The 18,050-nt window shown below is 41.5% G+C and overlaps 2 protein-coding genes across 4 annotated transcripts; one reads left to right on the top strand and one right to left on the bottom strand.

Annotated features, from left to right (window-relative positions):
* Positions 1-6,221: 6,221 nt before the first annotated feature.
* Positions 6,222-13,009, bottom strand: ube2c (ubiquitin-conjugating enzyme E2C). 2 transcript variants are annotated; one of them, XM_070902668.1, is made up of 7 exons: positions 12,976-13,009; positions 12,433-12,568; positions 10,635-10,662; positions 10,023-10,109; positions 9,669-9,873; positions 8,909-8,968; positions 6,222-6,352 (listed from the first exon to the last, which is right to left on the bottom strand). In XM_070902668.1, the coding sequence occupies exons 2-7, from the start codon at positions 12,537-12,539 to the stop codon at positions 6,315-6,317; spliced, it is 525 nt and encodes a 174-aa protein (XP_070758769.1). In that variant the 5' UTR covers positions 12,540-12,568; positions 12,976-13,009; the 3' UTR covers positions 6,222-6,314. The 2 variants fall into 2 exon arrangements, with proteins under 2 accessions (XP_070758769.1, XP_070758770.1); XM_070902669.1 differs by having other exon boundaries at positions 12,433-12,565; positions 12,976-13,007.
* A 2,140-nt stretch (positions 13,010-15,149) lies between these two features.
* polr2j (RNA polymerase II subunit J) lies at positions 15,150-17,996 on the top strand. 2 transcript variants are annotated; one of them, XM_070902386.1, is made up of 3 exons: positions 15,150-15,377; positions 16,721-16,828; positions 17,782-17,996. In XM_070902386.1, the coding sequence occupies exons 1-3, from the start codon at positions 15,324-15,326 to the stop codon at positions 17,881-17,883; spliced, it is 264 nt and encodes an 87-aa protein (XP_070758487.1). In that variant the 5' UTR covers positions 15,150-15,323; the 3' UTR covers positions 17,884-17,996. The 2 variants fall into 2 exon arrangements, with proteins under 2 accessions (XP_070758487.1, XP_070758486.1); XM_070902385.1 differs by having other exon boundaries at positions 15,153-15,466; positions 16,720-16,828.
* Positions 17,997-18,050: the final 54 nt, after the last annotated feature.

Raw genomic sequence — 18,050 nt, 5'->3', positions numbered from 1 at the left:
GGCGTTTGCCTTTGGACGCTTTGTTTCTCTGAATTACTTTCCCTCAGAGGGCTTTAATGCATGCAACGATGACACTGGATTGCACGCCATGCGTGCTTCCTTTGAGATGAATGAAGCAAACTCTGGATAGTCTTTGGCTTGGTCCAGCTGTTCTGTGACATAGCGATTCCACCTGGATGTTACCCAATCAGGAAGTTTGACAAGCATCTTCTGGTTGTCTTTGCAATCGTTCAGTACATGAAGACCCTTGATATGAGGCATAGCGTTGCCACGTTTGCAGGAAATCACTGAATTCTCTTAGCTTAACATACTCTTTGGCACCAATCTTAGGCCACCTGTTAAGCTTCTCTCTGAAGGCACGTTGCATTACAAAGGAGTGACCATATCTGGCATTCAGCTTCTCCCATGCTTGCTGATAGGCCTCTTCGTCTTTTCTGTAGAAGTTGCCTTCCAGAGCAGACCTTGCCTCCCCATCAATGTACTTTTGTAAGAAGAACAACCTATCCGCAGGATTTGAGCATCGTTTCTCTATAAGAGCCTTGAAGCTAGTGCTCCATTCTGTGAATTTCAGTGGATCACCAGAGAATACAGAAGGCTCTGGAACTGGAAGCCAAGTGAGGGCTATCGACTCCTGCAATGTCTGCACTAAAAATGCTTCATTTTTTGTAACTTGCCCTTCCTGACATCCTGCATGAAGAGTAAGCGGACTAGGATCTTTCACTTCGCTGCATGCAGGACTACTTCTCTCTCTTTTCCTTTGACTCCTCCTCAGCATACACTCTGAGCTTTGCTTCGATTACCTCAATGTCTCTTTGATTTTCAAGCCTTTTCAGTTGCTGACGTGCATCAATGATATCTTCCATTTCAATTTCAGCTTTCTTTGCAGCTAACTGTGCAGCTGTTTCTGCTCTCTTAGCTGAAATACTATGTGACTCTGAGGGATGGTTAGAGCACTGAGTACAGTGGCTCTGGAAATTGTGGATCCATATATGGACTTAGCATATTCATTATCAAGTAGCATGCGTAATTTTGATTTTTCCGCTTCAGCATCAAACTCTTCTCCTTCTTCAGTCAGGCGTACTCTCATTAGTCCCAATAAATCTGCAGTTACAGCTGAGCATGCATCAATTTTTCTCCCAATTTCTTGGCTTGGTGCTATTTGGAGTCGTATGTTGTCGTATAACTCCTTTAATTCAGACTCAAGCTTCTCAACCATATCCATCGTGTCATACAAGTCACTCTCAGAGCATTCATGCTTTAATTTTGTACGAACATCCCTAACTTGGGTTTTCCATTTCTCATATGCTGACTTAAATTTCTTTTCTCTTTGAGCTGATTCTTGCTCTTTAAGCTCCAGCATCTTAGGTGTTAAACGTCTTTCACGAGAGAACTTTCTCGTTTCACCTTTATTTGATGCAGATTTCCCAGTAGTAGCATGATGATCCTTTACCACACTCCCTATCTTCTCTTTCTCTGCTGCATCAGTTTCAGAGTTTAAGACAACTTGCTCTTCTGACATAGAATCAAACTGCTCATCTAACTCACCACACTAAGATAACAATTCACTCTGAACTGACATTTTGTAACCTTTCAGGAATTAACACAGTGTAGCTTACAAGCACATGAATTGCAGTATTTGACAATAAAGCACTTTGCTTAAGTTAATTTACAATACACCTCTAACTTAAGGCCAATACCCCTTATCACTCTGAAGTGTGTTATTGACTTACAAAATAAGGCTCCAATTTTACGAACACAGTAAATAGTAGTTGTCAAACGACATTAACTTTATAGCAATTGCTTAAGTAAGAAAAACAGTTACTATCAGGACAATCAAAATGTTATTACTCTGTTCTCTACAGTCCTGAGAATCTAATTATTTGCCACGATCAGTTTCTTTATAGCCTTGTAATAGAACTGTCCATCAACTATCAGAGGTAGAATTCTAGTATTGCACAGTCTAACCTGAAGATGCACGCTGTAACCTGTAGTCCACTGCAGGAGATGAAGCAAAACTGCATGCTGAAACCTGTAGTCCACTGCAGGAGATGAAGCAAAACTGCATGCTGAAACCTGTAGTCCACTGCAGGAGATGAAGCAGAACTGCACGCTGAAACCTGTAGTCCACTGCAGGAGATCAGGCAAAGCCGCGCGCCTAAACCTGTAGTTTTCCGCGGGAGATGAAGCACCTCGGTAGGATGGAGAAGGCCACGTTTTCACTGTAACTACGCCGGTCCGATGAAATAACGGCCACGCATCATACAGATGTCTTTTGAAGATTTACTTCTCTCTCTCTCACTCACTCGACAGCAGACACCGTGAAAACTACAAAACAAAGACAAAGTTTCAAACATACATCCGTCATTTCAAGCTAGTGCTCGCTAATAAACAGGTCCGACCACATTACTACAATAGGAATGTAAAGTAATAAGCAAACCGCTGAAACGTATTACATCTTCTTATACAAAGGCAAATATCACGTGCAAGGTAAACCACTCAAAAACAGTTACCGTGTGCGCCTCTTGGACCGCGTATAGAATACGTTTACTTTGGGGCCGTATTGTTTACTCTTTTCCTGCAACCACGTTAGATCCTTACCCATAATGCTCTAGCTGAGTCCTTCAAAATAAAACACATTTTCTCACTTTGGTCACTTAAAGAGCACTACATTTTAACATTTACATTACAGTATGAACTCATGAATTTATACATACACATATATTGCAATAAACAACTCAATGAACCATGTCTCTAAGACAGTTACATGCCGACCTAAAAATATTGCAGAATCAAGTTCTTCATTTTACATGTCATAACTTCTTGTGTTTCAATGTTTCTGAATCCTCAAACTTTGTGATTATTTCCAGGTTTACGTGAAAATATTTGATGTGTATTTTCAATGTGGTCTCAGACTTTTGGACTCCACTGTATACACACACTTCAATACATATATATATACACACACACACACACACATATGTCTATAGACCCCTTTTCTGTTAGTAAATATTATAGTTTTTTGTGGGTGGGGCTTAGGTGGAGGCAGAATAATTCCCTTAACACGTTAGCTAAAGCTAGCCTGCAAGTCCTGTTGGCTTGTTTTTTAACAATGTCATAACCTGAGTCAAAGACCATGACAAATTCAGAAAGGTATGGATGTGTGAGCATGATGAGGGGGGTGGTGTTGTAAAGTGAAAACAGAACACAAGCCTAACTAAGGTGAAACATGCAGATGCCAGTGGAGGTGGATTGGATCTGAGAGAGAGCCACAATGGCAACTGGGCTTGGCCTTTATAGCACTCGGCCCAGGTGGTTCAGATCAGGCTGCGATCCCTTGCTACCTTCAGGGACAGACAGGAAAAACCTTATACAGGTTAGGCTGGGGTCGTCACAACAATGGCTGAAGAAAATAGGAGTTTCTCTGAATATGTATGGTCACTCACTCGGTGAAAGTTAACATGAACCAACGGGGCCAGACTGGCCAACCTGCACACACTCACTCAGTGGATGGACGATCGGACAGGATTACCTCTGACGTTCAGCGTTACACCTACCTGATAGAGAAACCAATAGTATAGTAAAAAGAAACTGAGGGCGTATAAATCTTTAGATGCCTATAACTATGTCCTGAATGGTCAAATAGGCCTACAAGACTTGAAATGCAAAGATTTAACAGATGTTGTCTCTGGCCACAACTAGCTAACAAAGTTACCTAATGCACTAAAAGAGTTAGCGTAACAAGAGAAATCACCTATTCCTCTGACGAGGCAGGCGTGACAAACTTTTAGACACATGACGTAGTCCATACCTACGACAGACAACACTGTATTTAACCTTACGTGATATTAAGTGTGAGCTACCAACACGATAGCCTCGGTCCAGTCCTCTCGTCTTATCGCGTTTAACCACAGCTGTCTTTGATTTGTGTGACAGCGGCAGCTCATATGTGATAACATTTTAATTTGGAGCCATTACTCCTTCGACTCTGGCAGCCAACAACACAGCAGGATGATGTTTTCAGGAGGTTTTGTAACCGACGACTCTGAGGTGATCATGACGTCTGCACTAAAAGGGAGTATCCATCAATTAAATTCACGTTAAGACTCACTAAAAAGTATCTAATGAAGTTAAGTTAAATGCGTTCTGGTTTTATTTTTCTTTCCGTCACTAAAAATTCTGGCAGTTAAAACCTTGATAATGAAAATATTCAAGTTATTATTTGATGTAAAACAGCAACTGAAGTGTAGAAACAGACTGAAACCTGAACAGTTTCTTCCCCTCTGCAGTCAACCTGACAAACCTACATTGACCCCGCCCCCAACACAAACACAAGTTATACGTTATATTAACGTACATCACCCCTGTCCCCCCTGCGTTACATTAACGCACCCACCCCCTACTGGACACTTTATCTGGACACTTTACCTTATTTTGGTCACTGCACTGTTTGTTATTTATCTTATCTTATTTTTATTTTTATTCTTATTTTAGCTTTTATATTCTACTTATTTGTTGTCAAAACAATAGCACCTTCAGACCACAGCAAATTCCTTGTAATGTATGTTACTTGGCAATAAATTAGATATTATTATAGATTCTGATTCTGAAAAAAAACAAGATCCCGTGACAGAAGAAATTCCTTGAAGTGGAACTAAACCTTGTTCAAAGTTAAGAATCAGAGAAGAATGTGAGTATGTGACAGGTTTAGTCTGAGTAGCAGCAGCTTTAATGGAAAAGAGGTACAATATGTAACAATTTACATTATTCATTGGTTTGTATTAGTAATGTGTGAACGACTGTAACGTCATTTAAAAAATGAGACCCTCTCCGACTTTCTTGGTTGCCTTTAACAGCCTACTTCTGAAACCGCAGGCTGCAGCAATCAGGGCAGAATCAGACAACAAAGGTGGAACAGGAGAGGAACACAAAAGGTCCTTATATGCAGATGATATTTTACTGCTGGTTAAGGATCAGAAATCAGAATCAGAAATACTTTATTGATCCCCGGGGGGAAATTGTACAGTACTGGTGCTCCCATTCATGATTAGAAAGCAGCATAAAGGACTCAGGACGACTTTTCCAGGGAAATCAAAAGGACAATGTGTACGTTCCTGAGTGCCTTGCAGGTCGTCCTTTAGCGTTTAAGCCATGCCAATCTTCTCTATCAATTTCAATATATCATATGTGCTGCCTGAGCAAGGCAACCGAGTGCCTGAGCCTAACCCTAACCCAGCTCCATGTTAACAGTGTGTGACACTAGCTAACATTAGCTTAGGAATTCACTAACGTCAACAAACGACTGGCACCCACCAAAACAGACAGTCCATCACAAAGTCCATGTAGCTTGCCTGCTAATGTGGATGAATTGCTAGCTAGCTAACGTAGCAAAATACTGTCTTGAGTGGATAACGTAAGCTAATACATCCAGACTCCCAGGGCCGATGTGGCTTATGAACTGGCTAGCTTGACGTTTGCAAATCACTTTATCAGCTAACAATATGAAGCAACCAACTCCAGATCTATGCAGCATAACTAAGTTACAGCCAGCTGGCTAAAAATTGCTTGCTTGCTAATGTTATTGCTAGCAAAATACTGAGTGGATCTGTTAACTGGCAAACTTGGCTATTACTCCACCAGCTAACGTGATCCATGATACTAACTGATGTATTATGACGGCATTAATTTTAGCCAACAATAAATTATGTAACAGTACAAAGGTGTTTCACAGGGTTGGGTGATTGCATGAATATATTGGTGATTGACTCTCATTCAGCAAGCTGTGACAGAGACAGGCAGCACGTGAACAGTGTCACGTCACAGCCAGAATATTTTCACATCTCACTCAGTAGATTAAGAGCTTATTACAACCAAAACAAAGTTGGTAATTATTGGAACAGTGAGAAACTGTTTTAGTGAATAATATCTGCTGGAATAGCTGGAAAAACTTAAATATTGCTCAACCCTGTGTATGACTAACAATTGCTTTCTACTCGCCAAGAGTGATGCAAGGCAGGAGTGGACAACTAGCTATAACCTGAGCCAAGGTAACGCTAGGTTTAAAGACTTTCTGAAAGAAGAACTTTAACGTGTATAAAATATTGTAAATAAAGTTTCTGTTTAAGTGACTGGAAAGTAACTACATGAACTTTACATATAAAATCTGAGTTTTCTCCTCCTGACATCAGCATCATTAACGGTCCAATAAAGACTCAATCAGCGTCTGTGTTGAATTAAGAACTTTATTGATACAGTGAGGTGAACAAACATAAAAATATTGTACAAAGACAGACAGAAGAAGAAAACATGGCCCTGCTTCACTTCTGGAAGGTCGAGTGTAGATGAGCTTTAAAGGCTGAAAGAGACAAACAGCTGTTAGAATGACAACTCTCATCAGCCCCTGCTGCTGTCTGACCTCAGGTCTGCTGCATGTTATGGTTCAGTTACAGTAACAAACTAATCAATGATCAGTAACTGATGACAGAGCTGCTGATGGATCAATATTTCAAATTAATGAAGTGAATGAGTTTGTCAGATTGTAGAATGTGAATTTTCATGGTGAGCTTTATTCTGGCGGGATCATCAGTACGTCCTGCTGCTTGTTACACGTTGAACATGAAAAGTTTCGTACCATGTTTGGATTATTATTATCAGCAGATTAATTGATAACGAAAATGATCGAGGGGGAGCCCTGCGTCTCTCTACTGGTGCAGTCTTCTAAAAGCAGGAAATGACTCAACAATTACAACAACATTATCAGAGAAAGTCCAGTGATAATTAACTGTCGATCGAGTTTTAAACTTACATTTTCAGACATAAAACAAACATTAGATTTCAGCATTAAGATTGATGTTGTCAAACATCCTGTGAAAGTTACGTTTAATTGATTTCCTTTAACTTCGTTAGAACAGACGTCAGATTTCACCTCCACAACACTCGTGCTGTATATGATCAGTGTGCGGCTTCATATTCAAAAACTGTTTATATTCTGTCATTGACTTGGTGATACAGAGATAGAACTGGAGTTACATCAGGATCCTCCAAGACTAAGGTTGCGTTTCATTAGTAGTTCCACTTCCTATGGGATCTTGCAAAACAGCAATTTCTTCATGCGTTTACAGATAATGTTGGTTCAACAATCTTAGTAAATATTAACTGAAATTAGTTAAGCTATGACATATTTCAGTAAAATATCAAGATTTCCACCCAAATGTACAACAGAGCATCACAGGAAATCATTCCTGCCTGTGGCCATCAACCTGTCAGACACTCAGAAGAAACAGACTGACTCTGGATCTGCTTCACATCTGTCAGCAACCAGTACCTCATTATTTATTCTATTTACATACTTTTTGCTGTATATATTTAAATATTATAGTTATATTACCTCTATCACTTATCTTATATTTTTACATACTTCTCATTTCTATTTTTATACTATACAAATTTTTCTGTGCTACTTTTTCTATTCTTGAATCGGAGCACCTGTAACTTGTCTAATTTCCCCCCGAGGATCAATCCAGTATTTCTGATTCTGATAAGCTCAATGAGCTTTTAAGAAACTATCTGCTGACTGAGTTAACCTGAACACATGTCAGCCACCTCTACAGACCTGTAAGATCAATTAGAAACAGTGAAACTGAAAAGCTATTTCTTCCATAATTTTCATACAGACAAAAATGAGCTCATTAGCTAACACATTTGATGTGTAAACTGACATGTTGATTAATGTGCATTGTCCCTGGTAAATAAATAACCAGAGTTTTACGTACTGCCACCAAACCATGGATGCATTTGCTTGCACCAAATGCATGACTGCAATGCATTGTGGGCGATATCAACCTCTGGAGGGACCACCGTTGTTGACTCGCTCCCTCAGCCCTCCGAGGGTCGATCTCACTCAAGTTCACTTCAGTCAACAAATGGAACGACACTCATGATGGCGGCGGGATTCAACAAGGTGAAGTCGAGAAGGGCATGTTGAACGACTAATGAAACACAGCCTGAGCTGCAGATACGATGTAAAGCTTTAAGACAGAAGTATAAATCCAGCTTGACAGGTTCTTACAGGTCAGTCAGTTCTTGTTGTGGAAAAGAGCTACTTGTTCAAACAGCGCCTTCTTTCTCATCTCCATGCAGCTGACCGATCACTGAGTGAGGAGGGTGCGATGTCAGTGTTTTCGAAAGTTACAGAAATGGTCAGACTAATTCAGGAAGCACATGAGAAGGTTCGGTTTAGGTTCTTCACTGTATTTTTGCTGAAACTTGATTTGATGGCTGTTTCAGCTGCGTTGACGTCACTTTCAACGATCACATTTACCAACGTCTCCGGCTCATATCAGCCACCACTGATTCAATTAAGCGTCTGAACTCAACCAAAGATCGTCTGTGATAGAAGACGCTCCACTCTGTTGGAACTACAGAAGCACTTTCTCCACTCTGGTTACACAGTGGTGTTACAGAGTGAGACGTCTTCTCTCTAGCTGATCTCACGTCAGTTTCAGGAAAATGTCTATTAATATCAGATCAATAATTTAAACTGATAAGCTTTAATCAGGACCTTCAGTGTTTGGATCAAGAAGATTGTGAAAAAAAAACATTGAAAACAGCTGTAATCAACATTTGGGTAAATATAAGTATCAGATCAGGCTCTGTATCAGCAGATCAATGATAATAATAATAATAGTAATATTATTATTACTATTATTAACTACTCTGATCAGGGCCAAATTAAACTCGACATCCCCACAAACCAGTTTACAATGAATGAAAGGATTCTCCGTTAGATGATGGACGATGTCATTTTGTATTTGGAGACTGACGATGTTCTGACCGTCACCATGAGGTCTTTGTTTCTAAATATAATGAGAATTATGTAAACGTGATGTCAGTGAACACAGCAGTTTCTCACCTTCCTGATCGTCCCAGAGTTCAGCAGCAGTCGTGTTCAGAGGACTCTCATTGTTTGGTTCTGAGGGGAAACAACAAAACATCAGCTGCTGTTCTGGATTCTTTACTGATCACAATATACAACAAATTAAAGCTGAGCGAATAACTCTTAAGGTTCTACTGAACCTGAAGGGTCCCGACATTAAAAATACAAGAATAAAAGAAAAGTTTCTGCAACACAAATCCTTAGCTTTGCACGACAATCGTACTGGTGAAGGAGTCTCAAACCACCAAACAAGTTTATTTGCGTGTCCACCACCCTACTGAGGCCGCTAAGAGAAGCTGTAGATCCAAGTCAGCCATCTATTGTCTGAGCTGAGTACAAACGGAGACAGCGGTTATATTAAGTATAATGTGAAGGAGGCGGACTTCTGTCGGACAGTTGAGAAGTTTTAGAGAACTACTCTAAATTTTTGACAAACAGAACAAGCTGCTGAGACGCACACCGCTAGATATGTACAATGAAACCCTACATGTCTGACAGTCTATTATATTTTTATTAAACTGGAGGCGAAATGTCTCGAAGAGAACCACCCTGTAGAGCTCCTGGCTGACAGAGGCCATGCATGATAGGACACAGAGTGCCGCTTCATGAAGAGCTCATCCTCTGACGACCAGAGACAACCTTGACACATGCTGATGACGGTGTGTCAACTACCTGATCTGTACCAGCCATATTTACACCATGAACAGCAGGAGTCTCAACTGGTTAAACTGGTTACCTCCGAGCAGGCTCTGGATGGACAGCAGGATGGAGCGGACGTCGTAGAGTGCCGACCATTTGTCCTTCAGGATGTCGAGACAGATAAAACCTTGTTCATCCACGTTGGGATGAAAACACGAAGTGACAAACTTCACACGAGGAGCCTGATACGGATAACCAGCCGGGAACTCCAGAGACAACCTGTACCTGAGGCCCTCGTACACCTGAGAGACAGACAGGAGAGATACAGACAGGTCAGAGACAACCGGTGCCCGAGGCCCTCGTACACCTGAGAGACAGACAGGTCAGAAACAACCTGTACCTGAGGCCCTCATACACCTAAGAGACAGACAGGTCCAATCTGTGTACGTACCGTCCCCTGAGCTCCGTCGATGGTCCCGATCCATTTGAAGAGATTATCCGATTCTGGAAACGCTGAGATCCCCTTATCACCTGACATCTGCATCATCAACACAAAGAGGTCACATGATGTCATCAGCGCAGCTTGTCTCATGTAAATGAAGGGGAGTTTATTCTAGGCTCACTACAACTTGGTTTCCGAAAGCATCATTCTTCTGAAGCGGCAGATTGTTTTTTCAAATCTGTTCATTCCAGGCACTAAACAATGCAACTCTGAATATACACAGACGAGAGAGGTGAGAGGCGAGTGACAGACGATAAGACGAGTGAAGGATACAGGGAGAGAGACTGTTAAGTCAAGATGTGAAATAGTTAAGAAAAAAGGGAAACTCAAGCTGCTGCTACACTTTATTTTGTTTTTCTAAAATTAATTAACAATTTTTCAAAAGCTATTTTATTTATTTTCTCCATCTCATTTTTAAATGCAGCCCTCCTTTTACTTAATGAGAGAAGATCATCATACATATCTACCTGTATGAATTTTAGTTGAATCCCCCTGACCTAGACCTTATTGGTTCTTAGTGGTGTAACTGGATGAAGAGACCACACACACACACAAACTCACCATCAGAGTCATGAGCTCCTGCTGTAACCTGCAGACACAGAGACACAGTTAAACATGTGTACACACGCTTCTTTAATATGGTCAACAGATGTTTTGACAAGTTTTACAAACTTCTTTGAACCCTTTTTGACTTGAAGCAACATTATGCAAGAATGTGACCCCTACAGTTTTACAGCTGTAACCATGAATTTGTTGGTGAGCTAAAGGATCTGGATTTGGTGGGCTGGCTTGGCTTATTATAAAAAAAAAATAGCGAGGAGTCAACAACTTTGCCAACACCCAAACATCAAGCAACTACACAAGACAGTGAGCCAGCTGATACATTTACTTCAGGGTACATTTTAACTTACATTTACTAAACTTTGATTGTAAGATAACGCTTTCAAGAATGTTACTACGTGTACTTGTATAACCAGTATTAGACCAATAAACCGTGATAAGAAGTACTGTATGAATGAACATCATTAGGGTTGAGGGATTGGTGTTGTGCTGCTGTGTTGAGACGCCACAGACCCTCTGGGAGGCTGTTCTTGCTTCGGTGGTGGGGGGTGGGGACGGTGGTGTAGCAGAAATGAAACGCGGGAATGATATCGACCCTGACTGACAAAGAAATGAATGAAGCTGTACTGACGATCCTTGTGGGCATGGTACAGTAACTGAGGCTTCGGTGTGATGTGATGGAGGGCTGCAACACAGTCCTCCTGATTTACCAGCTGACACAATTAAACAGGGCAAGCAGGTGTATTATTTATCAGTGCTGTCAAAATAAACATGTTTATTTCTGAATTTATTTTAAATATTTAACGCATTAAAAAAATTTAACACGTCTTTCAGACGCTGTCGCAGGACCAAACCTCCAACCCTGTGATTAGTGGATGATCACCCGATCTCACAGCACAGCTAGTTATTAAAAAGGTCCCATATTGTAGAAAATGAGATCCCCATATCTTGATTGTAAAGCGGCTCTAGCTCATAAATAAATACTGTGGAGGTATCAAAACCCTCAGTCCACAGAGTATTCAGACACTGTGCCTTTAAATGAGCTGTCACACCTTTCACAAGTGTAACGTGATGTCACAACTATGCAGCTGCTGCCCTCAACCACACCCCCAGCAGGTCATCTGCTCCAATCACAGGGACTCTAATCCACCTGCTCAGTCAGTTATTGACCGCTCTGCTCAGGGTTCTCTTCAGATTGTTCAGTTTGTCTCTAACATCTTGTTTCACACAGACGGTGAACTAGGGGGCTGCATGAAGGGCCAGCAGAAGATGAATAAGGACTTATTGAACTGTGAATCAAGCAAATCTCCTCTGGTGGAGTCCCAGAATAAAATATAGAGATGAAATTAGCATAATATGGGACCTTTAAGCTGATTCATGTTCATCCCTGATATAACCAGTGATTTGATGAGCAGCAGCTGGTTAACTGTACGTGACAGACTGTGTGTTAACACACCTGTGAAACTAGTTCTGCTGTACGTGTGCTCACACAAAGTCACTAACAAATGAAACTAGTCATAAATATAACAGTCATTTACCACTAAATATATATTCAGTGAATTTCAGCCTTCAGAGATGTTTCAACAAGATAATCAAATGTAACCGCGTCTTAAAAATACTGGAGAGAACAATTAGTCATATTCATGCTTTATAATATTAATTAATATCTGACAACTCCAGGGGTCTTTCATCAGAGACAACAGACACGGAGCTGAGACAGTTAACAGACTAAGTTGGCACCGTCAGTTATAGCGGGACAGACCCACCGCAATGACAGGACCGGTGTTGCGACACTCACCGTTTGGAGACCGAGCCTCTGGCCGCGCTGCCGCCGCTCTCACTGCCCTTCAGAGCGGCTGTCGAGGAAGCTGCTACCGCTGCGGGGTCCATGTTCTGGGAGGCCATGAGGGCTAAGGGTGCGGTTAACGTTACTGCTGGAGACAGGCGGTCAGACAGCAGACAAACTCCTCAGACTCTTTGAGTTAAACAGCCACAGCTCAACAGCCGCTAACGCTAAGTGTTAGCTACCGGATGCACCTGAAGAATGTTTACAGGTTAAATCGTAAACTACGTAGTCCGGTGTTAGCGGGGTTAAACAATCAGTTATCCGGTAAGTAGCTTGTTTTTGCTCCGGTTCAGCAGCGGCTCTATTTTAGCTGCATGCTAACTACAATAACGTTAGCGCTGTTACCGTTAGCTCAGCCGGCTAACTGAACCTTAGCTCCGCTGTTAGACTGTTTATATTTTACACCACAGAGAAGAGAACCAGCTGCTGCATATCAACATGTACACGGAGTATGAATATAACCAGGTGCTAAATCTACCTGCGGGACTCACTCACCGTGTGTCGGCGTGTTAGTGGTCCGAGTGGCGCTGCTGTCCCTCTGAGCTAAACTGAAAACACTCCCGCCCCCCAGTTTAAACCGGCTCTTTCTCACACACATAGCCAATCAGCGCCCGACTTTCAAAAACAAACTACCTCCTGCTAACCAATGAGAAGAATGCGCAAAGAGGGAACAGCGAGGTGATTGGGCAGAAGGAACTTCCGGAACGCGACGAACCGACTGAACTACATTTAATGTTGACGTCACAGAGTTGAGACAAACGATTCAAAAACAAAATCTTTATATTTTTGTAACGGAGAGATTTAACAGATTTGTTTTGAAAGTACATTTACTCCAGTATTGTAAATCGAATTTCGAGGTACTTGTACGTTACTTGAGTATTTTTCGTTTTTTGTTTCATTCAGGTCTCTTGATCAAATTAAGGTTATATATTTATTTTGTGCTACTTTATATTTCAACTATTTCAGAGTTTATAAGTATAAATAACATCTTATATTTGTTTTGTTACAGAAACAACAAAAGTACTCACAATGTTTAGCCAGAAGTGCAAAGTGCATAGTAATGTACATATGTATAATGGTAATATAAATAATACATAATAACAAATAGGGTAGATATGGATGTACTAATATACAGTAAGAAAACAGTAAGAATATAAAAACTTTGGTTATTTTTACAGTTGTTTGCAGTTTCACAGTAGTTTCTCTCCTTATGTGATAGCCTGACTCTCTTCCCCCAATTACCCCGCCCCCCCTTAATGGTGTGAGCCGGTCTGGTTTCTAATAAACTTTAAAGTAACACAGTGAGTGAAAACAGAACCTGTAAATATACAGTTTATCACACACAGACCAATATAATAATAATATACATTCCATAGAAACACTCCTCAGAGATTTTGGTCCATACTGACATGATAGGGTCACGCAGTTGCTGCAGATTTGTCAGCTGCACATCCATGATGCGAATCTCCCGCTCCACCACATCCCAAAGGTGCTCTATTGGATTGAGATCTGGTGGCTGTGGAGGCCATTGGAGTACAATGAACTCATTGTCATGTTCAAGAAACCCATTTGAGGTGATTTGAGCTTTGTGACATGGCACGTTATCCTGCTGAAGTAGCCCTCAAGAGGTGGGTACGCTGTGGTCATAAAGGGATGGACATGGTCAGCAACAATACTCAGGATGGCTGTGGCGTTTAAACGATGCTCAACTGGTACTAAGGGGCCCAAAATGGGCCAAGAAAATATCCCCCACACCATTACACCACCACCACCAGCCTGAACCATTGATACAAGGCAGGATGGATCCATGCTTTCCTGTTGTTTACACCAAATTCTGACCCTACCATCTGAATGTCGCAGCAGAAATCAAGACTCATCAGACCAGGCAATGTTTTTCCAATCTTCTGTTGTCCAATTTTGGTGAGCCCATGTGAATTGTAGCCTCAATTCCCTATTCTTAGCTGACAGGAGTGGCACCTGGTGTGGTCTTCTGCTGCTGTAGCCCATCTGCTTCAAGGTTCGATGTGTTGTGCGTTCAGAGATGGTCTTCTGCATACCTTGGTTGTAACGAGTGGTTATTTGAGTTACTGTTGCCTTTCTATCATCTCGAACCAGTCTGGCCATTCTCCTCTGACCTCTGGCATCAACAAGGCATTTTCGCCCAGAGAACTGCCGCTCACTGGATATTTTCTCTTTTTTGGACCATTCTCTGTAAACCCTTGAGTGGCTGCCATGTGATTGGCTGATTAGATATATGCGTTAACGAGCAGTTGATCAGGTGTACCTAATAAAGTGGCCGGTGAGTGTATATATATCTATATATATATATAGATATATATAGATATATATATCAGAATCAGAAATACTAATAAGAAATAATAATCCCCGGGGGGAACTTGTACAAATATATATATAGACATTGAAACTGTAGTGAAATGTGTGTAATGTTGCATGTCTGTTGTCAATATGGCTGTCAACAGATCATTCTCACTGTCTTTTTGCTGAGAAACGCGCGCGGCACGCAGTAAAAATAGGCGAGACTCCGACGACAAGCGCTGTAGACGCACCTGAGACGTAATCCCGACCTGTGGGAGGCAGCAATGTGCCGCGAGACAGCCAGCCTGCCGGATATACGAAAGAAGACGAAGAAGAAGAAGAAGAAGAAGCAGAAGAAGAAGCAGAAGCAGAAGAAGAAGCAGAAGCAGACGACGAAGACGAAGACGAAGAAGAAGAAGAAGAAGAAGAAGAAGAAGAAGAAGAAGAAGAAGAAGACGGGAGTCGTTTTGTTTAGAAGGAAGTGTCTTCGGTTGGTCCTCGTTGGTGCTCGCGCTCAGACAGAGAAGATGAACGCCCCTCCCGCCTTCGAGTCGTTTCTTTTGTTTGAGGGGGAGAAAAAGATCAGCATCACTAAAGATACGAAGGTCCCGAACGCGTGTTTGTTCACGCTGAACAAGGAGGACCACACGCTGGGGAACATCATCCGAGCGTAAGCAGCTAACTATGCTAACAGGCTAACTAATACACACATTGCTATCAGGCTACAGGGCGGCGGCTATGCTAACATTATGCTAACAGGCTCAGACAGTACGTTATATTGACTTCATCACTCGTTCATGTAAAATTACATTGTAAGATTTATATTTCAAACAATATTGATCCGTTTTATGAGAGACTTAAGTAATGAAGTCCGCCTGGTCAATATCCGGGAACTTCTGCTGTCCTGAACTCATCTACAGTTCAAATGAAGTACTTTCATGTATTAATACAAGACAACACGCAGTACCTATTAGACTAACTGTACAGAGTATTAGTGCTATCAGTGTGTGTCCTGCTGCTGTTCTTCTTCTGTGGTTCAGGTTTGGCTGCTGCAGTTTATAAAGTTCTCTATCTGCACTCAGTGGCAACTTTATTAGGTACACCAAGTTAGACAGGTGTTTCCTCATTGACATGAATGTGACACAATAACAGAAACAGCTGTTCAACAACATGATCCTTCAGGGTTAGTTTTAAAGTGTTCCTAATAAACCGGACACTGAGTGTGTAATAATATGCTAACACGTCAATGGGGTCTTTGGTAAACAAAATGCTAGCAGGCTAAAGAACAGAGATGGAGGCTCAATGCAGCAGCTCTTATTGTGAAATGTATTGAATGAACCAGAATTATTTCATAGTTTCATAAACTGAGTTTATCAGAGATCAGAAGTCAAGTCCTGTATGAGTGATGTCACCTTTTTTATTATATATATGTATACTTTAATAAGTGCTGAACATTTCTTAGTTACACACAGTCACATGGGCTTATTATTGTGTAACAAGCTGATTATTCCAAATTATAGTATCAATTAAATTGATATTACTAAGTTGTTTTAGTTCATGTTTAAAAATCAGCTTCAGAACAACAATCAGTTGGTTAATTGATCGTCTGTGGAAACTGGAAAGCTAGTAGAGCTAGCTGCATGCTAAGCTAATTACCCCTTTTCTGGACTGTGTGAACCAATCAGGACTTGAGTTTACAGTAATAACAACATGAAGTTATGAGACAAAACAGGAAGTGGAACAAATGATACCAAATAAAACAACATCCGTTTGTTTAAAATCCTTCAAACTGTCTCTGAGCCTGGTTCAGTTTAATCAGGTTTTCACAATAAGAGCTGCTGTTTTTACCTTCTAAATAAGGAGCGACAACTTCAGATCCTAACCAGTTGTGTGTGTGTGTGTGTGTGTGTGTTTGTCTGTCAGCCAGTTGTTGAAGGATCCTCAGGTTCTGTTTGCAGGTTATAAAGTTCCTCATCCTCTAGAACACAAGATCGTCATCAGAGTGCAGACCACACCTGACTACAGTCCACAGGTAACACACACATCAGAGGCCTGTACTACGAAGCAGGATTTGAGGTCAGTGAGGTACCTTCAGGGTTAACCCTGTATTTTCAGGGTCACGACGGTTCTCCTCATGGTTCAACTCGTATAACCAATGAACTCTCTTGGAATCGTGAGAGGGTCTCTTTGGGGGGCAGAGTGTTCAGAGATCGGCAGAGACTTTTGTCTTTCCCTGACAGTGTTTAATATGAGAGATTTAGATTCTGGTCGGAGGGAATGACTCCTGTTTACTCCTGTGTGCTGATATCATCCTCCAGCAGAGACTGACTGAAGCACTGAAGCCTTGTACTTGTTGTTCTTAGAAGATATGAAAGTAAGCCTACCCACTGCTTTGAACCATGTTTTTATATTTATGTTTTATTTGCTCTGTCTGAAACTCTGGGGCTGCAGCTGACAGGACAAGACTAAAACTGTCCAACACATCATAAGAACACATCTCACAACACATGAATTTAATACAACACACAAATATAATGACAGTCAGATCTGCTCGGGCCCTCATGATGGGGCAGTGATATTAGAAGCCTTCAGTCACACAGTGGGGATTGTTGGCAGCTGTAGCTGTGCTGCTTTCAGCCTGGATGATGTGTTGAACTTCTTCTTCTTTGCCTAATATTAGTTTGCTGTTCAGTGGTAAAATATGCCGTTCTGTTTCCAGTAGATGTGTCCATGTTTGTGATTGGTCTGATGCTGTAAACCCCGCCCCTCCTATGTGAACGCTCGTGGCTGGATTGAAACACTGGGTTGACTACAGAGTTGATAACGTGATGCGGCTGTTAGTGAAGCCAAATGAGGAGAAGATGTTGTGTTGAACCTGCTGCGTAGTTCAGGCCTCTGGAATCAGTCAGGTGGTCCTGCAGCTCACCAGTGTTTTGTTTTGACAGGAAATGATGTCATGTTCCTGAAGATGTGTTTTGTTGACAGGAAGCGTTTACGAACGCCATCACTGACCTTATCAGCGAGCTCTCTCTGCTGGAGGAACGCTTCAGAGTCGCCATCAAGGACAAACAGGAAGGGATCGAGTGACGCCCCGTTCTCCTCAAGATGTCACTTCCTGTTTGTAGCAGATGAGATTGTCCTCACACTTTCTGCTTGATTATTGGTTTATTTTTATAAATAAAGTGTGATGTCACAACCTGCAGGGTTTGGTGTGTGATGTAATGTTCAGTGTTGGTCAGTACGAAACCTGTTTA

Source organism: Enoplosus armatus, chromosome 3 (genome assembly GCF_043641665.1).
Source record: "Enoplosus armatus isolate fEnoArm2 chromosome 3, fEnoArm2.hap1, whole genome shotgun sequence".
NCBI lineage: Eukaryota > Metazoa > Chordata > Actinopteri > Centrarchiformes > Enoplosidae > Enoplosus > Enoplosus armatus.
This window is presented reverse-complemented; position numbering and strand designations above follow the sequence as displayed.